A 26,836-nucleotide genomic window follows, 5' to 3' on the forward strand; every position below is an offset into this window, starting at 1 on the left:
ACCATGAATACCACAAACAACAATAATAACAACAACAATAAAGGATTAGGTCATTATGGCGAAATTACACACGGTTTTGTAAAATTATACGAGACACATTTTTTCCAAAATAATGTTTTAGATAGGAGTGTTTTAAAAAACGATTCGTTATAAATGCAACTTCCCTTCTCTTGATCCTTTATTCGTAACTAATATTTCATAGTTCCGCTAGCAGAGGCGGTCAATGGAGGCATATTTGGTACTCAAGTAGAAGTATAATCAACGTGCTAAATTTCTACTCAAGTAGAAATAAGAATAGTGATTTCCAAGTAAGCAAAAAAATAATTCTGTAGATCTAGTTCTGCCTGGAACAAAACTGAAAACTGTAACCACTACTTCAGTACTCCAAAACGTAGAAGTAGTTCGTTACTGTACACTTCTAGGCGTAACATTATTCGCAGGGATTCAGAAATATGCGCGATTTTATCAGTCAGGAAGCGGACGATTCCACCGATGTACGTAGTGATGGTATATCTAAAATGGTAATAGTTCGAACTGCTTTTGGTATATTAGAATTGTAGGCTCATATAATTGATAATGGTCATGGATCACAACATTTAAGTTCTCGCAACGTCAACAAACTTTATTTCTGCAGCTGCAATTTGTTACGAGTCGCCGGAATATATTATAAACGGTACCATTGAAGAAGGGTGCCCCGATACGCTTGGTGCGCGCTGTCAGATAATATGTCACGAAACATACGTACTGAGTGGAACTGGCATTGCTGTATGTGAGGATGCAGACCCGTCGAGCGATGCGAACGAATATGGAGTTTGGAATATCGGAGATACCCTATGCAGCGAATCGGAAAATTTGCGTCTGCGAAATCAAAATCAGTCCTTTATCGGTAAAATTACTCGTGTGTGGAGTTGGACAGCTATAGAAAATTTTCAGCTTTTCCAGGTTATATTAGAATTAGAATTATAGCTTTAGTTTTTTTATAGCATAGATTATGATTAGAATTCCGAAATCGAAAAAAATACAACAAAAATCTAATTGAATTCATGTCACTTCCGAGTTCATCCTCAGAAAGGATGAAACCGTCTGATCTCTGTACACGACGCCTGGCTCGTTTTGAAATAGCCTAAACAGTCCTTATCCAGTGACATTTTCAAGAAAATCAGAAACTCAATTAGAATCAAAATGAGAGCACAGCAACATTTCCCTGATTAGATTGCAATTAGATTACTGCATGGCATTTCGCTCTAACTTATGTCCAATTAGACTACTAAAATTATCTAGCTGTCCAAGTCTGTTCGTCTGATAACTCCGCGTTGTCAACTTCTTTTTCTCTTGTGATTGGCAGCACCCATATTTTTCAGAACGCCACTTCATTCAAACTGCAGCTAAACGAACAATATAAAATGCACCATAGCATATGTGCGATATCTGTGGTGTCGAGGTTTGGCTACTCGTCGTGACTTCTTAACCCTTTGCGGAATATCTTGCATGTATTTTAGGACATTTGCAGTTTCTCGGCGCGATCTCGATCTTATATTCGCGTTGCAGTCGGTGTAACGACTAAAACATATGTTGCTTCACTCACTTTGCATATATTTTAGATATTCAATTCGAGTCTACATAATATTTAGAGCGCATTAGCCTTTTAAATAGCAGTACCAGGAACTGGGCTCGATGACAACCCAACAAAGTATGCACTGTTTTTATAGTTCCCCGTCAAGATTCGATTTCCCCGGAAGCATCATCAATCACCAAACATAATAACCAATTATCGATCACATCTATAACTCTTGCTACAGCTCTAGTGATTTTAGCTGCAGCGTGGATAACAACGTGCATGTAAGTACCATCACGAAATGATAGTATTAGACGGTCGCAATGGTGCCTTTGTGCTGGGCATTAATTTGTCAAGGAGTAGCCTATAGGCGTATGTTAAATATCATTCATTTGCGGTAGAGATAACCGAGCCAAAGTGTAACGGTCAATTATGCTAAGCCATTATGGCGCTATTGCGATTACAAACACTTTCTCTCGCAGAGTACGATGTCGAAAAGAGACCCAGCCTGACACCCAGCCTGACACCCAACCTGACGAAAATATCTACACGACTGCTGAAGGTACAAATTGCAACTCTTTTATTTTATACTGGTCAGCGATGGTACTTGTCTTTGAACATATCGGCACCTCTGGTGGGAATGAGAGAACGATAAACATATGTTAGGTTCACAAGTCAATATTACTTCTATAGTTTTGCCTCGAGTCAAGTCAAGTCGAGTCATTTTCACTTCACCACCGAGTCAAGTCTGAGAACAAAGTCAGAGAGCAACGAGTCGAGACTAGAGTACCGGTACCGGCGTACAATTATAGTGTTTATTATTCAGTCTTGAGTTCAAGTCAGGTTTAACTCAAATCTGTGAATTTCTTGAGTGATATTGAATTCATAATATATTCATTTGTATCACCCTAAACATGTTTATTCAAACAGATAAGAGACAGTTTCTAGGCCTGTTTTTCAATTATTTATCGGTCCTGATGTACGACACATGAATCGGTCCTATAGAACGGGAAGAGTGAAACAAGAAAATGACTCAAGTCAACGAACAATTGCGACTCGAGTCATTACAACACTGGTTATTTTACTTGAAATATATAGCGACATGGACGCTGAGCATCTGCACAAAGAACTCGCGTGATCGTATGATTTACAATAACTTCAGGCTTGCGATTGTAGGATAAGTCGATTTCCATTCCACATACTCAACTCGACATATTCGGCAGTACATTGCACCAGGGGTCGCCAACTCAAAACGGGTCGCAGGCCAATTTTCAAATTTCGTAGCAGCCGCGGGCCGCATGAAATCAATATCGATAAAAACTGCGCAACCACATTTTAAAACTTAGGTCAGTACAACGCGGTGCTACCCAACATAGGCGATGGGCATAGCCTAATGACCACAAAAGAAGTAGTATTTTATTAAAGGAATATTAGTACAACAAAAAATCATTTCATTTCATTTCATTTTGAACTCTTGAGCTATGCACGATACTTAGAAACGCTTTACAGCGACTAAGGAATCGATATTGGGGCTCGCGAGATACGTTACTAGCTGAAAGACCATCTCCACGTAAAGCTTGATCTTGTGGGGAAGCCCAAAGCCAGCGATTCTCCATTTTTTTAGACGCATCTCCCTTTATGATACTGAAAAATTTCGCTCCCCCCTTATCCTCATATCACAAAATGCAACCAGAATGCTTGCAATCCCAGCGGACAGTTTGATGGTATGGAATGTTGTTGCTGTTGATGAGAGAACTCTATAATATGAATTCCGGACTATGCGCAAAATTAGAATGTGATGTAAATCGCGCGCAGCGCGAATAAAATTCAGTTGGCCGCAGCTCCGCGTCGAATTCAGATGCTATCACGCCCCCACAAGAGGGGTGCGCGCCCCAGTTCGAGAGCCACTGCTCTATGCCGTTTTCTAAGCATCTCGGTTTTGGCAGTGTTTGGGTCATTGTACGTCAGGGCAATATGCCCAGATCATTCATATGAGCTGATTATTCTCCGTCGGTGGAATGCTGTTGCCATCGCCAAAGCCGTTTTAGCTAGTGACGTATAGTGATGCTGGACACAAGATAATAGCTTATTTTGAAACAAAGCAACAATATGTTGAAACTGTTATGATGGTTATGATGCTTGGAATATATGGCGACATGGATGCTGATTGCTGATCATCTGCACAAAAAGTTGGCGTGGTCGCAGGATTTACTTGTTCTACAATAATTTCAGTATTGCGATTGTAGTATAAGTCGGTTTCCACATATTTTATGACTGGACGTATTCGGCATTACATCACACCAGTGTTGGGATGACTCGAGTCATGACTTGACTCGAGTCAGACTCGACTCAACTTTTTCGTATGACTTGACTTGACTCGAGTCACTTTAGAAAATGACTTGACTTGACTTGACTCGAAGCTTCAAAAATGCGCATTGACTCGTGACTCGGAGCAAAATTTACGAGTCAATTTCAAGTCATCAAGTAAACGGTGTCGAATAAATCACTGTATCTTGTGTATGTTCGGATTGTTCGAGATACGCCGGTGTCACTTGTGAGAGCAAACAGTCATTCACTGATCGTACGATACACTGATCCTCGATTGTTAGATCACAAATAAATAGACCGCAAACTAAAGTATCACAGCTTGCGTTGTCGTAGTAGTAGAAGATTACTCTAAATAGCAATGTGTCTCTGTTTCTTAGACGGATCAATGCTTACGCTGCGCAGTGCTCACCTTTACCAACCTTTATGTATGATTTAAATCAAACAAATATAGTTTGGGCGTTTATTTACTCACGGATGTATAGATGTTGATTATGTCCTATATTTTGGCTGATAATAACTGACTGTAGCATGTGACTGTCCATTTACTCACGTATTTTATTAACAGTTCTACGTGTGCGTGAGTAATACAACGTCTTTTCGCAGGTATATTTACCTGGATATTCGTTATTTGATTCAAGATAAATGATCAGCATTGATCAATTAATCTGTCTTTCACACAGGTAGCAAAGTGTAATGACTTTGAATCATCACTCATACATCGAAAATTCAATTTGACTTGAATTGTGACTTGACTCGTGTCTTGACTTGACTTGACTCGACTTGACTTGAGTCACCTCCAAAAAACGAGTGACTTGACTTGACTCGAGTCACCTTTGAAAATCGATTGACTTGACTTGACTAGAGTCAAAATCTGCAATGACTCGAGATGACTCGTGACTCGAAGGTAGTGACTTGATCCCAACACTGCAACACACCCAATTATAATCCGTGGTCGGTAGTTGAATTACTACAAGTTTTAACCGACTATTCTCTCCTATTTTAAAGAGCCTCACAACCGCCCGGCGGGGGGTATCAATTACGCATATCAAGCCCCTCACCCCATCCCTCCGGATGTCGAAGCTGGATATCATCAACGACATCCACCGAACGGAAATAATGCACGAACGAATCCACAAGAATATAACGAAATGGAGTTGCAGGAAAGGTCAAACCAGGCGTCACCATCTACGAATAATAACATGGCCGACAACAGCTCGCGTCCTTTCTATGGAAACGATCCGAGAAACGGAATAAATGGAAATCCTCATGCTGAGTTTCTAGGTCTGTTTTTCAATTATCGCTCCTCATATACAAGACTTGAATCGCCCCTACAGAGTGAGAAGAGAGAAAAAAATGACTCGAGTCCACGCAAAATAATAGTGGCTCGAGTCATTACAACACTGGTTATTATATTTGGATTATATAGCTACATGGACGCTGACCATCTGCACAAAAAGCTCGCGTGGTCGTAGGATTTACTTGATCTACAATAATTTCAGGCTTGCGATTGTAGCATAAGTCGGTTTCCACATATTTTATGACTGGACGTATTCGGCATTACATCACACCCAATTATAATCCATGGTCGGTAGTTGAATTACTGCTAGTTTTAACAGACTATTCTCTCCTATTTTAAAGAGCCTCACAACCGCCCGGCGGAGGGTAGCAATCACGCATTTCAAGCCCCTCACCCGAACCCTCCGGATTCCGAAGCTGGATATCATGAACGACATCCACAGTACGGAAATAATGCACGAACGAATCCCCAAGAATATCGCGAAACGGAGTTGCAGGAAAGGTCAAACCAGGCGTCACCATCTCCGAATAATAACATGGCCAATGGCATGTCGCAACCTCTCTATGGAAACCTTCAAACGAACGAAACAAATGGAAATCCTCATGCATACATGAACGGAACAGACGCAGCTGATATTACCTCTACGGATGGCGGTAGACATCGCAAACCGTTGCATCTGCCGAGACAAAAGCGTCAGTAGCGAAATCCCATACCTCTTTCAAGCAAAGCGAATCAGAATTCGAGAATACCCATGATACTAAAATTTGAACATTATAGCCAAAGATGTGAGTGCACTCGATTTTCACCGGGGGATTTATTTGATTATATATTATGCATATGTTGGCAGTTTGTGAACGATGAAGGCGTAAACTATAATCTACGGTTGATTGATAATCTCAACCATTGCATACTAGTTATAGCCTACTTTTCATATAGTTCTTCAACGCGATTCGAATACAAAAACTATATTCTACGGTTCACCGATAATCTCAACCAATGGCGTCGTAGTGATAAGTTTCATGCTTCGTCAACACGTTTCGAATAAAACATTCGGGCCATGGCCTATAGTCATGATATCAACGGCTGTCCAGTCCATGTATAGATCCATTAGCAATTGAAAAGACTGAGATGTTTGCTGGTTTAGGATATTTGCAAATTACACGGTATCCGACTATACATACATAGATTACCAGACGATAGCTTGATTTTATCAGTAGCGCATCGGGTTACGAATATATATATGCAAAGTATGACGGATATTTCACGGCTTTGATGCACATGCAAATGCATATTATTTTTACAGACCAATTTTCTCAATTTAATGTTATATTGTTACGATAAAGAATGATTGGTGATATTATAAAGGAACATATAGAAGAGCATGCACATCTGCATTATAACTGGGATGGGTTAGATTCAAGCTGAAAAGTGTTAGGATTTTACCAAGGAGTTACACGGATATAGATATTTTAGGTAAACCAAGAAATTGTCGCTGCGTTTTTATCTCAATATAGGGCTTACTATTTTATAAAATACTTTATTTTACGTATATCTTTCTAACACCTATACGTCAAGCAGATGCCACGCCGATCATGTATGAAGTCCACAGAGAAGGTCATCCGGTTCCGTATTTGGAAAAGCTTCGTATGTTGATTTTCAGGAACATCGCATCATAATCCTTCTCGGGTGAATTTATTGGGTTCCGGATTTCAGATAATTGCCGGAACAGGGCTGATTCCACAATTAGAAAATCCTCACATCTCTGACAAGCGTTATACCACAGTGTCGTTTATGGTCTGGAGTGCGGACACAAGCAAATCTAACGGTTCAGTGAAATTGGTTACATCACACTTTCCATTTAGTCAAAGGCAACTTTATGGCCACTTTTGACCGGCTTGCCGAGCGCTAAATTCGATAAAAAGGGTATCAATGGAAAGCTGCTGCTGTACTGATTACGAAAATATAAATTTTATTCTGCTCAAGATCCCGGAACCCACCCAAACCAGTCTTGACGAATAGATTGTGTTTTTACACCCGTGTTCCACCCCAGATAATCTGATATATGAGTGCCCATGGCACACGAAACCAGAACCTCACTCTAAATTCAAGGCATGCTGTTAAATACCACATTTCATGCTATGATATGTGGTATCCAATATTATAATAATTCATAATGTGCTGTCTAACTAACGTTGACTTGGATACCCAATTTTGCATTGAAACAGGCTAACACAGAAACACGATGAAATGTGTTGGTATTAATAGAGTACAACATTTTTATCTAAGTTATGCGTGCAAATAGGGACGTAGGAAGGTTCTTGGTGTGGATACAGACTCCTTTTAGCTGAAAGTGTAGTACCACCATGTTGAGACGACACGAAGATTGCCGATATGCCTTTCAAAGTGTGACATATCGGCGGACCGATAATCAGAGGTGGTCAGTAACGAAGTACTTCTACTTTTTGAAAGTACTCAAGTAGTTTTCCTCTACTTCCGGTACTTACTCAAGTAGATCTGATTTCCTCTACTTCTACTTCTACTTCGTAATATTTTGTGATCTACTTACTTACTTTTCGCTATTTTCAGTTTGTCAAGTAGAAGTAGTTGAATCCCCCAATATGAAAGATAGCTTGAGGAATTTCGGGGCTGTTTTCACGGAGTATCAACATTCAATTTTCATAAAAGTCAAGTAAATCCCAGAAATTTTGTTGTGCTTCGCGCATAGTAGTGGTGGAGTGACTAATATGTTTTCATGAAAGTATCAGTGAATATAATTCGGGTACCGGATTGCTTGGTTCCTCTCACACCTCATTGTCGCCATATCAAATATTTCATCACAGTAAATATGGCCCATCATGAAGTTTTTCAACTACAGATTCGCAATCTAGCAGTCACCTATCACATCGTAATCTAGCAGCCCATTACGTGTCTTGCTAATCTAGAAAATCTAGCGTTTTTTAAAGTTACACCTGTTCAGCAGATCCCCTTTGAAGCTTTATGGACAAAATACATGAAATATATTTTCTGCTTTTTAGAAGTGGTATTTGTATTGCACTTTCAATTGCGAGTATCCTACTTTGAGTTCTAATTATTTTCAGTTCTTTTGTCTGCAGAACATACATGTTGAAGCTTAAAAGCAAGTGTAGTAATGCCTCTATTTTCCGAAAATAAAGGTACACTAAATATAACTTTTACGGTTCACAATATTCGCGAAAAGTGATGAAACCGTATCCGATACAACTTCTACGTATTGCTCTTCGCCTGAACTTGGGGCCTTATAATATGGGGTAGGGTACCATATCTAACGGGGTCTTGTAGTAAACAAAGGGTTAGTATTGCATTCTCATATCAATACTATAATTTTCATCCCATGGCGCGAAACAATGTTTATGCTGTCGAAAATTGATACCACCTGGAATGCATCAATACGAATCAAGCTCTTTGCACCTGCCGCATAGCTCAATTCGCAGCTTTTGACAGTCCATGGGAACGAATTAAGACTGTTTTCAAAACTACTTACTTAAAAGTAGATTTAAAGTCAGACAATTTTACTTCTACTTCAAGTAGTTTTAGGTGGCTTATTGAAGAAGTACTTCTACTCGTACTTGAGTAGATTTTTTCGTCGCTACTTCTCCTTTACTTGAGTAGTTTTCTTGACTACTTTGACCACCTCTGCCGATAATAAAAAACACTGGAGATTCATCTATTACGCTTGAAATGGATCAACCGAAATCGAAACTAAAAATAAAGTCAGATACATGATAACGAAAAGTATTATTATTGCAAGGTAAGTAATAAGATATGACGGCGTATTCCAAACGACGAAATGCAGTTCGTACGGGCAATATACCATCATGGGATTCCGTAAAAGTTGGTTGGTACTCGTCTCATGCGATGACGGAAGCAGCTACGTCATCATAAACGTTGCTGCAATATAAGTAAAGTTGGTGTTAAATGCGGACTACCAGTCCTATACGAAAGTCCCTAAATGTGGACTTGACTCTGTTAATTCCTTGAATGAATCTGTCGATGTCGCACGAGCGCCGTGTTACAGTGGACCATATAGAATGCCACAGCGGACAGTGTGGACACATTAGACGGTGTTTATTTGTTGGGGAGCATTCATTATGTCTTTATTCGGTACACTTACGGTGCTAAACACCAGTTCATGGATGGTGTGAGTTTCGTTCCGCAGCTGTACGAGTGATATACGTAGGGTTTCATTTAAAACAAATGGTTGTGTAAAACACTTTATTTAATCATGTTTTCTACAGTGTTTCAAACAAAGGCCTTTTAAAGTGTTTTTTAAAGTTGTATAATTATGCCACAATTGTGTAAATACTTTCAAAAAAACATGTTTTATGAGCTTATGGGCGACTACCATCCGGTATAGCCGACGTACACTGTAAATGAGATAAAGCGCAATCGCCAAATCTGCCGCTAGTGGCAGCACAATATCGCGCTAAAGCGGAACGACCGAGAGTGACCTTTAGTGCTATACTTATACTTGCTCTTTTTCGACCAGAGATGCCACTCCTGGGTTTTTCCACCCAGATCTGGGTTTTTCGAGCATCACCTGGGTTTCTGGGTTTTTGTGCTTGACATCTGGGTTTTTTTCAACATCATGTTTGCCAGGTCAATTTTACGGCTCAAAATTGATTATTAGCTTAGTAAGATCTTATAATATCGACGGATTCTACTGAGATTGAGTCTAAAGAGACCCATTTACTATTAAAATGAGAGGTCTTGGCGTGATGAGAGAGCTTAATTGAATACTGACTACTAGGTCGCAGAAAGTCATTTTTACAAGGCAACTCTGGAGCATTTGTTTTGCAATTCAAAACGATTTAGGACTTGAATACTAGCGCTGCAACAAATTCGTTGTGTGTCAGTAAATAGTATGTAACTGCTGTAAAGTATGCAATTAATGCACATGGAAAGACCAAATGTTGATCTAACTAATTTACTATGTTGACATCAGAGTATATTCACTTTGAACAGGGACACTCAAAGAGACAGTTTGGGCACCCGGGCAAGTTATTCAGAGGGAGAGGGGTTTGTCAAATTCAAATGCACCCTAAATTTCATGATCTGCAGTTTCTTTTTCGACTAAACATCCCAGATAAAAGTGCTTGTCCCAGGTTTAATGAATCGGAAGCTATTTTTAATCTATCTGGTCAGCTCACAGTCACTGGAACTATACCCTAAAATCATCCTCATCATAGATGGGGATTAGCATTGTGACAAACATTACGAATATATAATAAACTACGTATTGACCCCCCCCCCCTCCATACCGAATGCCCGTAGCAATGTGTCGAGAGGAAAGCATCATATTTCGATGGATTTGCTCATTTAACTGAGCAAAATGTATAGTATGAAAATGAACAGTTGGGATTCCAATATCAAGGGCTAAAACTTCTTCTATGTCCGTATAACTGTCATTGTTGACTCTCAGTCACTGTTATGCAGCTATATCATAAAAATTTGAGTGAAATATAGGATCTGGGGTTTTCTGGGTTTTTTCAACGTCCAAATCTGGGTTTTTCCAAGATATCTCAGTGGCATCTCTGTTTTCGACCGCTCCTTGCTCTTTTGCGATGTGATGCGATCACGATGACAGGGAATCAGCATGTGGGTTTTAAAGCTTTCTTGGCGAGTAACGGTATTGCATCGCAACACATCCAGAAATTGGAAGGTAACTATAAGTAATATAGCTTCAGCAATGTGCCCTGTTAACTAACTAATCGAGACAGCTTTTGTAGTTATAATCAGTTGCCTACATCTTGTGCGAAGTGGGTTGGATGCTGGTGTAAATTGTGATCTATTATAATGGTTATTTTGCAGCTTAGGTTATTATTAGCGTGTACTTATGATAAATGTCTAACGGAGAGTCTTGTTGGTTGTGCCCCTTTGTTGGGAGTTCGGATCGGCTTACAAAACATTTGCTGAAACGCCACAAAGACCATCCTAGTCTGATTTATAAATGCAAGCTCTGTCGAACCAGATTCTACAATCATAAGCAGTTCAAAAATCATTGTCGGACGTATCATAAGAGTCTATCTGAATTGGATTTGACTCCTTCGCATGAAATTGTGGATGAAGCTACTCCCGGAAATAGCTCATCAGACGTCATGGAATGTGATCCATCCCCTCATGTCATTGCATGGGATTGCTGAGATGATTGGAACCCTCAAAATAGTCGGTTCAACCGCTATAGTACTCACGTAGATGTTTCGTCAAAGGAGCTGTATTTTCCCTCTATTTTCAATTGTCAATCTCAATCCAATATGACGTCACAAATGAATATACATGACGTCATGGCTTGAAAAAACACACTATAAAAAACATGTTTTAAGCAAGAGCCTTGTTTTAAACATGTTTGTTTTAAATTGATTTTTGTTTTACATGCAACCCTACATAATTATATGGCGTGTATGGTGTATCAGTGGGCTGCCATAAAGAGTTCTAGTCCCGAGCCTATATAACATACCTAGACAACTAGATAATTCTAGTTTTCCAATTAGAGCGGAATGTCGGTATTCTAATCTATAATTATTGAGATTTTGCTATATGCTCTGATTTCAATTCTAATCTAATTTCTGGTTTCCCAAAAATGCCATCTAGTAGAACTGTATAGTGCGAATCCAGCCTAGCTCGCTGTAAGACATTGATCATTCTCATGCCACGAGAATGATCTCTGATTTGATATGAACTTGATTTTTTGTACTTCATTCTAGTTCGGAATGTAATTCAATTCCCAAGTTCTTGCAAATTTGGTAATTTTAATCCTGATAAGTGAAAAAACTGTGTACCTACAATTCTAATTGTAATCTAATTGGGGAAAGCAGCCCTGTCCATTTAACATCAATCATTCTATGCGGCAGTAACACACTTACTTATCTTCGTTCTCGTAAATCTGTTGCTCTTCTGAGATCTGATTCTTGTTTCTCGCCGGAAGATTTGGCGCTGGAATTTTCGGGGGTTCGTTGTCGTAACCATCGTCTGAATTCGCAGTCGTCGACGGCCGACTGGGCAATTCCGGCGGCAGCGTTTCAGGGTTAGACGCACTTTGCTTGCGTTTTTTCAGCGCGTCTTTGGAAGGCCTTGGTAGTACGGCAGGCTTCTTTTTGTGATTGGATGATGGGTTAACGGCGGCAGTAGCACTCGTCTTTCTGATTCCTATTTCAGCGTTGTCTTGGTCTAATTGAGGGTTGATAATGATCTCGTCTTGATACACCCCTGCCTTTCCTAGTGGGTCTTTCGGCGTATCTTCGTTCTCATTGCCATATTCAGCAGACGTCACGGTAGTAGGGTTCCTGGCAGTGTTGAGGTTTGAGATTTGTGACGTGAGTTCCTGCATAGTAGCAGGTAAGAGCGATTCGCGTGCTGATGTTGGTATGGGAGGTACAGGCGTGGGATCTTCGTACACTGTGTTAATGTTGCCTTTACTCATTCGTTTTAATTCGCTTTCCGCTGTAATAAACAAGCCGTATCATTCGCTGAGATCTAGCCTACTCCTTGTCGTATGCTATTCAGTGCCGGCTCGCCTGTATCATGCCAATATGAAGAAAAATTTATCATTTATTGACGCAGAGGAATGAAAATAGAGCTAAGATTGCGGGGAAATGGCAGTATTTTCTGCATTTTGACTAGTAAATGCTTAACCGCGGCAGACATTTTCTTACCCAGTGGCGCTATAATAACCAGAACTGCTATCAAAAGGGTGATTTTTTTGACAACCAAAATTGCAGCGCTAGGTCGAAAAATGGTCAAAATTGTTTACAAAGTCGAATTTCTTTTGCAAAATAAGTCAAAATTTTGTCGAAACTGTAGCGTTAGGTCAAAAAATTGTCAAAATTGTTTACGAAGTCAAAATTTTTTTACAACGTTCATTTCATTTGTATCGTAGATTTTGCACTGTTGGTGAACTTATCATATGACATTTTACAGCTTGTAGCCTACTTTATAGACGGCCCATTGTCTGCTCATTGTGAATCATAAACGGTCAAATGAAAGAAATAGGTCGACATTGTGCTATGCTCAACGTTCCACAATATCCCAACTGAAGCGAGACTGCGCGGGCATCGCATGGTTCTTATATCAAGAAGCGCATGATGAAAAGTTGTGATGTACACAACATTGTCAGAATGAAGCAACATGGTGTGTCACCAGCAGTGTAGGCACAACTTCAATGTTGCCAGCCAGCAACTGCTGCTGTTGGACGTTCTTTCTCCATTCTTGGCAATCTACTTAGTAAGGACAGACACTTTCTACCCGAGAATGTAGGTAAGTAACTTTCGTTGTACTACAACAAATTTTCATTATTTCTACCATAATAAGTGATGTAACTACTGGAATTCTTCATAGGTCCAGATTTAGTTTAAATAAAGTTTTTTCATTAGAAATTTGTCAGTTTTTTAGCCAAAAAGTTTTTTTCCGGCCAAACTACTTCGTAAGGACAGACAGTTCTAACTATAAATGAAGAAAAGTAGCACAAACATGTGCCAAACACCTAATTTACATACAAGAGGTAAAAATTTGGTCAAAATCAAGTTTTATAAGGTCAAAACATGTCAACGTTTTGATTTTTCAGGTCCGTTTTTAGGTAAAAAAAAATCGCCCTAGCAATCAATAAAGAAGCATACCAGGCGAAGTTAGTGAGCAGATATGGCAACCTTCGATTTGCCCCAGTGCGTTCTTTTCTCTTATGGGCCTACATAATTTGTATCACATAACAATAGTATATGTATCTGTACCTTACATCTATGTACATTATCTGAGCCCTACATCTGCTTTGGGAATGGCATCACGATTCAAGATAAATTGGCCTAGTAAGCAGTTGGCCTTACTTGTCATAGGCTATATACTCAATCTCCCGAATCCCAAGGTTAATATTAGCATGTTCTGTAAATTGTTATTCGTGCATTTTTATCCTTATCAGTGAGAACACGAATCGCGTTGAATTATGGCTTCGTCCGTCGTTTAAGGAGTTGCCATTACAGCCTAAATTAGAGGATAAGAGACTCGGTCTTCATCAGCCTAAAAATTGATACTGACACTGATACTGATATATGTTATTCTATTATCATAATCATAATATTATATTATTATTGAATTGAAAACACCTGATTTTGATACATTTACCGGAAATCTTGTCATGTTGACTAAAAAGGTCAACACTCTGACTGAACTTCCGAATGAACCGCTCGAACGTCCGCGTTAGTTATTTTGTGTCTCTCATGTCGATTTTCAGTTGACCCAGTCCATAGGCTAGCTGTCACAGCTGTAAAGGAGGACGAATTTCCAAAAGGGAGGACATTTAGGCGTCCTCAGAGGACATTTTCGATTTCATAAAAAGGAAGGACAAATCCTCCTAAAGGAGGACATATGGTAACCCTACAGTTACAGTTATTTGATGTTTTTGAATGTTACGGATGGATCACTACTTCACAGTAACGTCGCTTCGACCAATGGATTTTGCTTTGCGCTACGTGATAGGATGCTTTGTTACAACCTATCCAGATATCAAGGCTTCTGCGGCGGAAAGAAAGCATCGGAACTAAAATTCTCGATGACATAACTCGTGCTGACAAGGGCCGTGTTTTTTCGGTGATCGGAAATAGAGTCGCTCGCTACCCGACTCAAATCCTTATGATTGATACTGGATCATTGTGCATAGACCCAGAGGTGGTCAAAGTGGTCACCGTCGCTACTCAAGTAGAAGTAGAAGTAACGCCGGAATTTCTACTCAAGTAGAAGTAGGAGTGGCGGTTCACAAGTAAGTAAGTAGGTATTTTACGCCTATTTTTGCCTAAAAAACTGAAATCTGTCTAGTAGAAGTAGAAGTAGTCTAAAATCGTAACTACTTAAAAAGTAGTGCGAGTAGGCCAAATCTACTTCAAGTACTTCAAAAAGTAGAAGTACTTCGTTACAGACCACCTCTGCATGGTCATATAGTTAATATATCAATCTATTTACAGGAGACAAGCTTAATGTGACCAAGTCGAGTACATATAGTAAAGTGACTACAATTCCTTACGCGTGTATTTATTCGGAATTCCGTGATTCATTTCGAGACCGTCTTCGCTCGCCGTAGAGGATGATCGCCTTCGTTGATTTCTGCATTTAAATAGTAATCGATGAGGTATAGAAATCACTTGCGGTCAATCGAGAATCGTTTAGTCTTACGTATCAAAGAGCTCAGATATAGAGGGTTATTGAAGTAATATCATAATAAAGCGAAGACAATTTGTCGTACATAAGCAGCAATTGGAGCATCTAGTTTAGACATACGACGACGGGACACTATGAAAAAATGCTTTTCAGATATAGAAAATGACGATTGACGAAGCACGGGTCCGCACCTACGGGTTTCTAGAACGTCAGACCAGTAGAGTTGCATTTAGAACAAACGGTGTTTTAAAACATTCTTTTTTAAAACAAAGTGTTTTAAGCAAAAATGTTCTTTTTTAAGTTGTAAAACTATGCCGTAATTGTGTGAATAGTTTTAAAAAAATGTTGTATGAGCCTACGGACAAATACCACCCGATATAACCGACTTATATCGACATGGGATGGTTGAAACCCTAAACATAGTCGGTTCAACATTAATAGTACAGATATTTCGTCAAAGGAGCTATATTTACCCTATATTTTCAATGGTCAATGTCAATTTACTATGACGCCCCAGTTGAATATTCGTGACGTCATGGATTTGATAAAATATATAATAAAATACATATTTTAAATTAGGACCTCGCTTTAAACATGTTTGATTTAAATTAGTTTTTTGTTTTAAATGCAACCCCGCAGACCAGCAGCTAGCACGTCAGGATAGTTCGGACATTTCGATAGACGTCATGATGTTACTTGTATTGATACTAATAAACGTCCAAAAGTGCCGCGAGATCGTATTAAAGATCTTCTAGATCCATCAACTTTGCTTACGGGAAGATCTGTACCGCGGCCTGGGGTTGGAGATCCATTTACAAATACTTGATATTTAACAATTATGCATCGAGATTACAGAGAATCATATCGTGCAGCGAGTAAAGAATATTTACATCACCATCAACGAAAAGTATGCTCATCAAAATGGATAATACTATATTCGTGCATGCACTGGCAGGGCCGATGGACAACTTTACCATACTCCAAATGTACTATTTGCTCATGCTGGTAGCATTGTCATTACTTATCTACGTTACAATGGGTCTTTGATGTCGATTCGTTGTTAAAATATTTTACCAGGCCCCACCACCTTCAAATTTTCACCCTCTAGCTACGCTTATACATGCGGGCATACTGAGATGTGAGAACGAAACGGTCTCACTAAATATTTATAATCAGCTACAGTCGTTTTAAAAATAAGGTGCTATCAATAGCATGCAGGCTGTTAAATAAGACTGATTTAGCAATGAAATAATAGTCGTGGAAAAGCAGTGATTTGTAAGAATGTCGACGTTAATGACTTGACAAATTGACATGCACCGGTAACGACTGAACAGATAGGTACTCACATTAATAAATACGCCGTTGTCGCCGCTAGGAACACGAGCAGTACGATTACAATTCCCATCGATATCCAAAACGTCTTCAACGAAACGTAAGCTGAAGCAATTCATCTCATATAATGCATTTCACGTAAATATGTATCCTTACAGATTTGTTAACGAGTTACTGGTATCCTATTTTGCAGAAATATAATGAAACATGTAGGCCTATTATTAAAGAAATATATATGTAGCAGTTTGCTTAAACAGCAGGTCTTGCTACAAACAAGTACTAGTTGCAAGCCAAATTAACTGAGTAGTAGGGATGGTAAGAACCTTGATAATAATTCACGCGGTTCGCGTTCGCAAAATAACCTAGTTGGGCGATACGCTATGAGAATTTCTGTAGTATATCATAATTGTACAGTAATCCAATCATTTTGATAAAAGCCGTTGAATGTAAACATCCTATCAATTCAAATATAACGGAATCGGTACGACATTTCAGTAATACAACTTGCGATAGGTAAAGTTTCATGTACTTTCTTACCATTGCAAGCCCCCGTTAGGTCAGTATTCCACTCCTCATTATCGCAAGTCACTGTATTTGACAGCTCACTGTTGAAAATGAATCCTTCTATACAAGCTACCGTACAAACTGTGTCATTCTCATTGCAAACGAATATGATTTCTTCAGGAAAGTGTTCGGTGCTGCAGCCTTCCGTCGAAACTATAAATCACAAGAGCGCCAAGCTAAATGTTATCGCCAATGGAAATATTTATTATGACATCACTTACCTGCGTATATATAAATAACATTTAGTAATATCAGTTTGAATGTCCACCTGTGAATATGCATTTTACCCGTCGCGATAGTTAGGGCAGAACATTTAGCCTGTATACATTCGTTTAAGTAGGACCTGGATGATTAAAGCTCATTTGTTTAATTATTGCGTTCTGCTTCGGAGTGACACGTAGTGGACGGCAATAAATATAGTATACCCATTTGAGAGGACATCCATATTCAAATTCACTGCTTTTCTCAAAGTTAATGCTATTAGATAGACGTTTACTTTGCTAAACGTGTATAATATCTATATCCTTCCGGCTTTGATTTCTCAAAAATAAAATACAGTTATCTTCATTTCTTCATAAATCGTAGTTATCTGAGCTTACTTTGCGCCGATGTCTAGCCAAGCTCACCTTGAAAATAAACATTCCGCGTCGTATGGTTATGTGCTACAATTGGTTGCGAGATCGAACTTGTCAACTAATTTCACCCTCACGTGCTGAGCACTCTTCTGTTTGCTGACGAAGATTGACAATGCTCGGTGCCAGGTAAGTTTACATACGTGGTTATGTAAATCTAATTGACGCGCATAGTGGATCCCCGTCAGATAATATTGCACAAATATGTGGTTGTCATTTGCCATAGTCATACGATACATAGCCGGAATGTCGTTTCGTGTGCCTTATGAGTTAGCTGTATTGTCCACAAGCGTCAAAGGAGTCAATATTTGACGGCTTGAGGTCTCTATTGGCTGCGATAACAATTGAAGTAGTTAATGTGTAGAAAATCTGTAACATAATATGCGGTATTCTTTCTATCGTTGTGATGTGTGGTGTCAACTCCAGACTGGATTCATCGAATCGCTAACAATAGAAGTCTGAAAAATCGTTAGATGTCGCTAATTCAAACGAAATCGCTAAAAATGTCACAAAATGTGGATCCGTTTTGAAGATGTCGAAATTAACCAGAAACGGACGGGATTGTCTGTGAAATCTTTACCATACATTTTCCTACGCTGGAAATATCCGCGTCCGTATTGTTTCGGCGGTCGCATCGTTGGATATATGCATTAAAATGTGAGTAAAGTGTGGAATGTAAAGTATGAAAAACACCTGATATTTCATGGCCTGGATTTTCAGCTGGTCCGTTAAGGCCAGCGCTTGAAGTAAGGGTTGATTCAGATCTGACTGGATTCTTCAGCGTTGATAAGCTGAGTCACGCTCACGGCTCAGGGACCGGGACCAAAGTTAGAACTAAACAAAAAGTTTATATCGCAAGATCGATAACATTCTTCACATTTTGGAATCCGGACTATAGAAAACTGAATTTCCTAACGATTGATGAATAATACTTTTACATGGTCTCTTTTGTTGCACATGCACGAGCTTCTCAATGTCATACAATTAAGCTATATTTTCGATGTACAAAATTGCATTAATAGAAGTATATGCTAGTGTAAAACATATTGCGCAAATAAACCGAAGAGTATTTGTCACTTGCAAATATATTCGTCAAGTATTGCGATTGCGATGGACTTTTGATGAAATCACGCTGTCGGGAGGTTGTCGGCGTAGATCGGACTGAAATAATAATAATTAATAAATAATGCAGTTCCTCCCGCGAAACTACAAAATTTATCTAATATATTAAAACTTGAATTGGGTTTCAGAAAGACGAAATTTCGATTTTCAACCCCAGACTCCCCCGAGCGCGCCACTGCACACCATCACATCATTCACAATTAAGCTAATGATCGGGCCTAATTGCCTGCAGCCAGTGATGGCCAAGAAGGGCTTATCATAACAAATCATCTATGTATGCGTTGAGTGTGTGTCTTGACCTCCAAGAAACACGTGAGACAGGCTCGGTGAACTCCTAATGTTCCATGGAACACCAGTTAAGAACCATTGATCCAGTAGCTTATAAGGAAACCAAACTTGGAACTCACGGATCTTTTCCGAGAGGTGCTGGGTATCCGTTATTAAATCTTGCGGCATTGTTAGTTGCACCTGTTCCACTTGGGTTAGCCGGGTGCTGATTAGCAGCACGGGGATATGTATTCTGTCTGGATATTAGGACTTCATAATGGGACGGCGAACTATTGCCAATCCCGTTATAATTGGAAGATGAAAATCCTCGGTCTGAACTTCCTTGGAACTGTGTTTCTCGATATGGCCGCTGGTTTGCTGTTGTGTCATCTATGTTCGACGGGTATCGCCGATGCGGGTAAACTTCGGTAGCTTGAAAAGCGGAATGCTCAGCGTCCACGTTGCCATAACTTTGTTCATCACATCCTGAATTGATTGCTCCCCCTCTTGTCTGGTTGTGCGCGTCCTCTAAAACGGGATTTCATTCGTTTTCAATCTATACCAGGGGTCGCTCACGCGGTGGCCGCGGGCTGCCATAGTAGTCCACGAGAACCAAATGAGTCTCACGCGGTCGCAGTAGCAATTATTCAAATGAGAGATTTGAAAATCGAAGCGGAAAAGGGTTTCATATGATCAGCAGTTGAAACATGGATCAGTCAATCCTACGGAACATACGAACGCAGTTTTCGATCAGGGCGTTGCTCGTTCCGTCTCACGCGGAGGCTTAACGGGAATATCTAATTAATATTCCCGAGTCTCGACGTGAAGGTTGGGACTTCAGCGCGCAGTAAGGCAACGCAACTGAGCGCGGAGACGCTGGTGCGAGTCACGGTCAGTATGAGTCTTCTGTTCTTGGTAAGGGGCGGATCCCTGCCCAGTACTTTGAATGTCTAAGTGAGGAAATCCAACTGAGTGGGGATAAACAGTGGGATTATCTGGTAGCCCGCCGCATTAATCAGTACCCAAGAAGTAGCTCAAAAAGTTTGGTTACCCCTGATCTATATCGACCCAAGTCTCGACCATGGTTTACCTAAGTGTGCTGTGAGGTATAATATTATTCGACGAAGTCATTGTTGAAATAACAGGTTGCCGTAAGCATTATACCTTAACCAGCTTTATCTTCAATCGACAAGCGGACGTTGGAGTACTTAGCAAACAGTTCGTCCGGGAGGACAATCGCGCAAATTAATTTGCGTGTAGATGATGTCGCTTCATGTCGCTAATTTTCGGATATAATAATGTCGCTGAGAAACTTCTTCCGCTCCGTCAACCCACAGTCGCGACTGTAACACCGCCGGCGAGTAAAATACATAAGCGATCTGCGATATGTACCTAGAGAAACATCGTATACAGAAAGTGATGGATCTTCGTACATATGTCCAGTCGGGGCGGGAGCCTCTATGTGTTTGGGGCTGGAATTCCGACAATTCGCACTGCAAGAGAAATGTATGCAATAGTAATAACACAACAAGGGTTCGCATAGTAATTGACTTTCGCCTCCGGGATAAATCTACCGTATATTGATTTTTACTATAACTGATGACGAGATTCATCCTTGATGTTCATTGATATTTCGAGTACCACGGCCAACACAGATTCAGGATCATTCGACTATCGCCTCCGGGATAACTTTACCATATATTGATTTTTACTATAACTGATGACGAGATTCATCCTCGATGTTCATTGATATTTCGAGTACCACGGCCAACACACATTCAGGATCATTCGACAAAGTTTAATACTATGTTCTCATAATACTATACTTACCAAATTATCCACGCAGTAGCTAAAGTCACCACTAATGCAGCAAGAGTTCCCGATGTTATCCAAAATAGTTTCGCCGACACGGTATCTTGAATGCGAACGAAATTACACGCAATCATAGGGCTACATCCCTACAAATTTCATAGCGATACCATTCTTATCAGCTATGTAGATTAAATTACGACACTGTATAACAATGCTATGCAATGCATATTCGGGATCACGTGCTTGTTCAAATGGTAGTCTAACATGAAGTTCTAAAACTAGTATTGGAAATGAGTTGGGTCCGATAATAATAATTTTAATAATTTTTCATTTTCAATCAGCTCTACTTCTGCAACTCGCGTCATTTCTTCATCCACTGAAATTAGGTAATCTGACCTCTTCAAGCATTTCATATAAATAACAATTTGACCATAGTACTGTATTTTTTAAAGTTTACTTCAATCTCGCCATTACTCTTGGGGGGCAGGTTGGTCTCTCGATGATGCGTGTATTTACCAGTTTTACTGTGAATATTGAATCTAGGAATAAAGTCTACGACAACCAAGCACTACATATTCATTGAGATAATGCAATTAGGAATTATAGAAACCCCTAAAATGCTTTTGGGTGAACAGGAGCTTTCATAAAATGTTCGCTATTAACAGGAACATTTGACGTCATGAATAACTTCATAGTGGTAAATAAATAACAAATTTGTGTCTGTATAATAACACTGCCCGTGTAGTAGGCTAATGGCCTTATGCTTATGGGTGGTAAACGTTGTCACCCATGACTAAACGGAGGTCCGATCATAATTACTATGACGCAGTAGTGTAGGACTGTCGGGAGAATCGTCTGAGCTTTTGAGAACGTTTGAACCACGCGCAGCAAGTTTCTGTTATTGCTGTATCATGAACTACCTAACATTTACCACTGTGCGGGAAAGTAAGCCCATGATCTTGCTCCAATTCGTTTCAGGGCGAAATTCGTAGCGGTGACAGAAGCAAGTCATTATATTATTCACAATATGATTAGTACGATATTTCATGAAAAATGGACTAGCAACCCTAGGTATACGCCCATGACAACCTTGCCTGCTTTCACCTATATAAGTGTAGTTGCACGCGGTCCCCTCGATATTCCAAAGTCCATTTCGGTTCAAATCATTCGATGGATCTGCATCTTCACATACTGCACTCCCGGTTCCAATCAATGTATATGCCTCGTAACATGTTATCTCACATCGCGCACCGAACGTATTTGCGCACCCGTCTTCAATGCCACCGTTTTCGAGACCTTCCGGCGGCGCGTTGCATACCACTGCTGTGGAATTGAAAAATTTTACATGACGACAAATACTTGAAGGGGCCATAAGTTGAAATATACCCGAGCATATCGAACTACTGATATTCCAGACACCATCACTTTTTTCATCCGTAGAATTGTTAGCGACCTGACACACAGCAGTATCACGAGTTCCATCCATATAGTAGCCGGTGTTACAAGTAACATTACATTGAGTATTGTACGGTTTGTCGAAGCATCCGTCCTCCACTTTGCCATTTATAACTACCGGATAGTACGCACAGGTGACAGCTAAAAGATGATTTAGGATTTAGTAAATAACAATCGCGTCTATCATAAGATAGTGAATTGTATTTATGCTATTCCACATTGTCCAAAATTGTAGCATAGGCCTACCCGAGCAGATCGAACTGACATTCCAGACACCGTCACTATTTTCATCGGTAGAATTGTCAGCATCCATACACACAGTATCACGAGTCCCATTTAAGTAGTACCCGGTGTTACAGGTAACTTCACAATGAGTATTGTACGGTTTGTCATAGCATCCATCCTCAACATTACCATGTATAACTGCTGGAGAGTCCGCACACGTGACAGCTAAAAATAGGAGTTACGATAAAGTACTCTCGAAATAACAAGCACAAGGCAATGTATTACATTTATCCAATTCAACGACCCCATATGCGGAGATGCGCAATAAACGAAGTTCAAGTAACTGCACGATACGTATCTGAATGTCACAAGAGGCCAGTGGCCTGCGCAGTTTTCGTTACCACTGATATAAGCTATTCAGTACTAACTGGCATATAAGATCCGACGGATCATTTCTCTACGCTAGACGAGACCTGATATTCAAAGTGTTTTTGAGTATTGTATCCTATCAATGGTGGTTACTGGATTTACCCCCAATATGCGTACGAAATTGACCGAACGGGAAAAGTGAATGAGATCTTGTTTTATTGCTTATGATCCGTGAGGCGGTTGTTGGCTATATTATAGGGAGATAAAACTATCTGGTAGATTGTTGGTTGTTAAACTTTCTGATTGTTCTATTTGTAGCTCGGTAGTATTTTGTCATGTTATGTGGAACAGTTTTTGGCACTTATCGCCTATTCGGCCATTTGGGCCCAGAACATGAATGTTGTAACGTTCATTCTTCATTGGTCTTTTTCACTTTGGCACGCTGCTGGAGGACTTCCAGGCTCGCCTGCATTCACCATCTTTCACTCTCTCTTCCGTGCGTCATCTTCAGTATTTGTTGCTGTTGGGCTTCTCGTACGTCACCGCATATGCACTGAGGTCAGCACTGAGTGATTCGAACCTACCTCCATTGCTGGCGTGACTGCAGTGTTTAACCAACTACGCCACTCGCTTATTGTGCTGAGTTACATTTTGGCATTATTACAAACTATTTTAGAGCGTGTTTACATCTCCGCGCTGTGGGGTAGGCCTATCAATGTCATAAGTAGCATTTGAAAAAAGTCGTACACTACCGGCGGTTGACCAGACCATGCAATGAACAAATAAATTGGATTTTACAAGGGTATAAATGCGGACTTCGCTAAACATCGATCCAAAATCTTAGGACCTGAACACTTCGAACAGCTGACATTCCAAGCGCCGTCACTATTTTGATCCGTAGAATTGTCAGCATCCTGACAGATCGCGTCACAGGCTCCACCGATATAGCATCCGGCACTGCAGGAAATCGGACAGTGGGTAGAGTACGGTTTGTCATAACAGTCATCCTCCACCTCGCCATGTATAACTACAGGAGGACCCGCACAGGTAACAGCTAAAATATTTGGAAGTCAGATGTAACGCTCGCGTAAAATAGAAATGAATGCTATATGGTAAATCAAAGTATATGACATATTCGAGATTCAAAGTTTCCTATACATGCCGAACATACGCAATTAGTAGGCCTACCATATTTTCACCACCCAAAACGAGGCTATTTTGCGGCAAAAAAAACGAAAATAGAAATGTTACGTTTGAGTTTGAGGATGTTTCACATTTCTTGGGTAGTTACAGGTAAAAGTAACGAAAAGAAAGATAAGCAACAGATACAAAAACAGACATAAAACAACAGCGCATAAATACATTGCGGTTCCCTTTACTTTTGCCAATAAGGAATGGTAATTTTTAACGAGTGTACGAAATATCATTGAAATTAAATATGTAACCTTCATCATAGTCGAAACAGATCCAACTAATCGATCTGTTACGTTGAAATTTGCGCCAGAAAGTATGCGTATGTAAGTAAGTTTTTTGGTAATCCTTTTATAAACCGGCAGTTCAGCATGTTTCATGGTTACAGTATTTTTCGGAAATAAATACAACGCCCCGCTTAAAATTATTGTTCAAGGTGCAGATGCAAAAAAAGAGATCCCCTTGAAAGAGGACATATAGGCTATGGTAGGTCTACTTTTTGGTATCTAGCAATATCAATTTGGTATAATAAAGACCACTCTATGGTCATAGCCATATGTTGAGGAAATCACACCACACCAAAATAACTATACTTTATTTATACCTCTGCAAACGCTGCTTAGATTGGCACTCCAACTACCATCAGTGTTGCATGTTACATTTCGCGATGCGGTGTTATTGAAGCTATATCCCGCTGTACAACTTAAAGAACAATTCGCTCCGGACACTGTGCTATTGCAATTAATTACCACTTCGTTGGGAATATACGAGTGGACGCAATCATTGGCACCTAAGAATGTGAAAGCACAGTACTGGTAATTAAAAAGAAAATCGTACACTGCCGGTGGTCGAGAAATACACAAATGCATTTGAACTTCGATAAGCAGGAAACCAAAATTCTAGGACCTGAGCAGTCTGGACATGTGATATTCCAGACACCTTCACTATTTTCATCCGTAGAATTGTCAGCGTCCTGACAAACAGCTTCCCGGGCTCCATAAATATAGTATCCGGAACCCCCGGAGATCAGGCAGTGAGTATTATACGGTTTGTCATAGCAGTCATCCTCCACAACACCGCCATGTATACCTACAGGGTAACCCGCACAGGTGACAGCTGAAATATTAAGAATTAGAAATCAACGGTGTGTGAACGCAAAGTGCATGACATTCGAGATGTATGCACCTTGCACATTGTACAATGTATGCCACGGGCGGGCAATATACGGCCCGCGACGGGATTTTGTCTTACATTATAATGTGGCCCGCGGCCCAGTCGGGAAATCTTAATTACGGATTGCACCGTGTGGCGTGTGTTGATTGATCAGAGAGCAGCAGAAATGGCGGCGGCTGTATGAGAATGCTGTTCTCAAGTCCACATTGTTTTCGTCATTATCGGCGAGAAATGCCTTTGAAATGACATTGCTGTCGTTAATATACATTCATATAGTACGATTTATTCCTTGCATATGTGGATAAATAGGCGTATAATGTATTAATTCAGCAATCCGGTCCGCCGACTGGAGAAGTTTCCCTCTCCTGATGCCTATATATCAGTGGTCGGGAACCTTTTGCGACCGAAGAGCCATATTGGCCCAATATTTCCAATTGTAACTTCCAAAGAGCCATACATGCCAATCAACTGTTACGTCACAATTGAAAATTCGTGACGTATTGATAGCACTAATATATGGGATTGGTAATCAGCGCCATATTTTTCTGCCCACATGCGACATGCGTAGGTGGAGCCAAACTACAACAGAACAGCAGTACAATACCCACTGCAGGGTGTGATACGTCTGTGACGTGAGGTTACGGGAGGAAAGTGCGGCAGTGCCCAGGGTTGTAATGACTCGAGTCAGACTCGAGTCACGATTTTCGGATGACTCGACTCGACTCGAGTCATTTTCTCAAAATACGGAAATGACTCGACTCGACTCGAGTCAATCTGTGTATTGACTCGTCTTGGACTCGAGTCATTGCGCATGACTCGAAGCAAGTCATTGACTCGAGATTCAGACGGCCAAGACCGACATTTCATTGTAATTTCGAAGCCAACACATTATTGGGATTTCGTTTGTTGGTACTGGTGCTTGAAAATGCGACCAGAAACTGCTAAAAGTGAGGAAAATTGATGTATTATAAATGCGAACCATTCAATATCACCAAGCAGAGTTAAAAAAGTGGGTTTAGGAAGACTTTAATTGGAAACTGAGCAGTCAACACAATGACTTGGACTCGGACTCGAGTCATAATACAATGACTCGGACTCGATCCTCTGTTCGCTGACTTGGACTCGGACTTGACTCGGTGGGAATTGAAAATGACTCGACTTGACTCGAGTCAAAAATATAAAAGTGAGATTGACTTGTGACTCGGAGCCTTGTGACTTGGTTACAACCCTGGCAGTGCCTCACATGTCGTCAGGGATGAGCGAGAGAGAATTGCGAGACCTTCAATGATTATTAGTATTTTTAATCGATGTTTATGAATGAATCGATTTTAAACATTT

General features: G+C 40.2%; 1 protein-coding gene and 1 long non-coding RNA gene across 2 annotated transcripts; both read right to left on the reverse strand.

The window, feature by feature from the left end:
- Window positions 1-8,937: 8,937 nt before the first annotated feature.
- On the reverse strand, window positions 8,938-17,645 carry LOC145438670 (uncharacterized). The gene is made up of 6 exons (XM_080316025.1): window positions 17,474-17,645; window positions 17,226-17,405; window positions 16,703-16,793; window positions 15,223-15,302; window positions 12,080-12,656; window positions 8,938-9,107 (listed from the first exon to the last, which is right to left on the reverse strand). The coding sequence occupies exons 1-6, from the start codon at window positions 17,532-17,534 to the stop codon at window positions 9,068-9,070; spliced, it is 1,029 nt and encodes a 342-aa protein (XP_080172151.1). The 5' UTR covers window positions 17,535-17,645; the 3' UTR covers window positions 8,938-9,067.
- Window positions 17,646-18,851: 1,206 nt separating this feature from the next.
- Window positions 18,852-19,839, reverse strand: LOC145438711 (uncharacterized). Its single transcript, XR_013915007.1, has 2 exons — window positions 19,414-19,839; window positions 18,852-19,045 (listed from the first exon to the last, which is right to left on the reverse strand). It is a non-coding gene; the product is annotated as an uncharacterized LOC145438711 (long non-coding RNA).
- Between the last annotated feature and the right edge of the window lie 6,997 nt (window positions 19,840-26,836).

This window comes from Botryllus schlosseri, chromosome 5 (assembly GCF_051294905.1).
Source record: "Botryllus schlosseri isolate E-star chromosome 5, Bs_hap1, whole genome shotgun sequence".
NCBI lineage: Eukaryota > Metazoa > Chordata > Ascidiacea > Stolidobranchia > Styelidae > Botryllus > Botryllus schlosseri.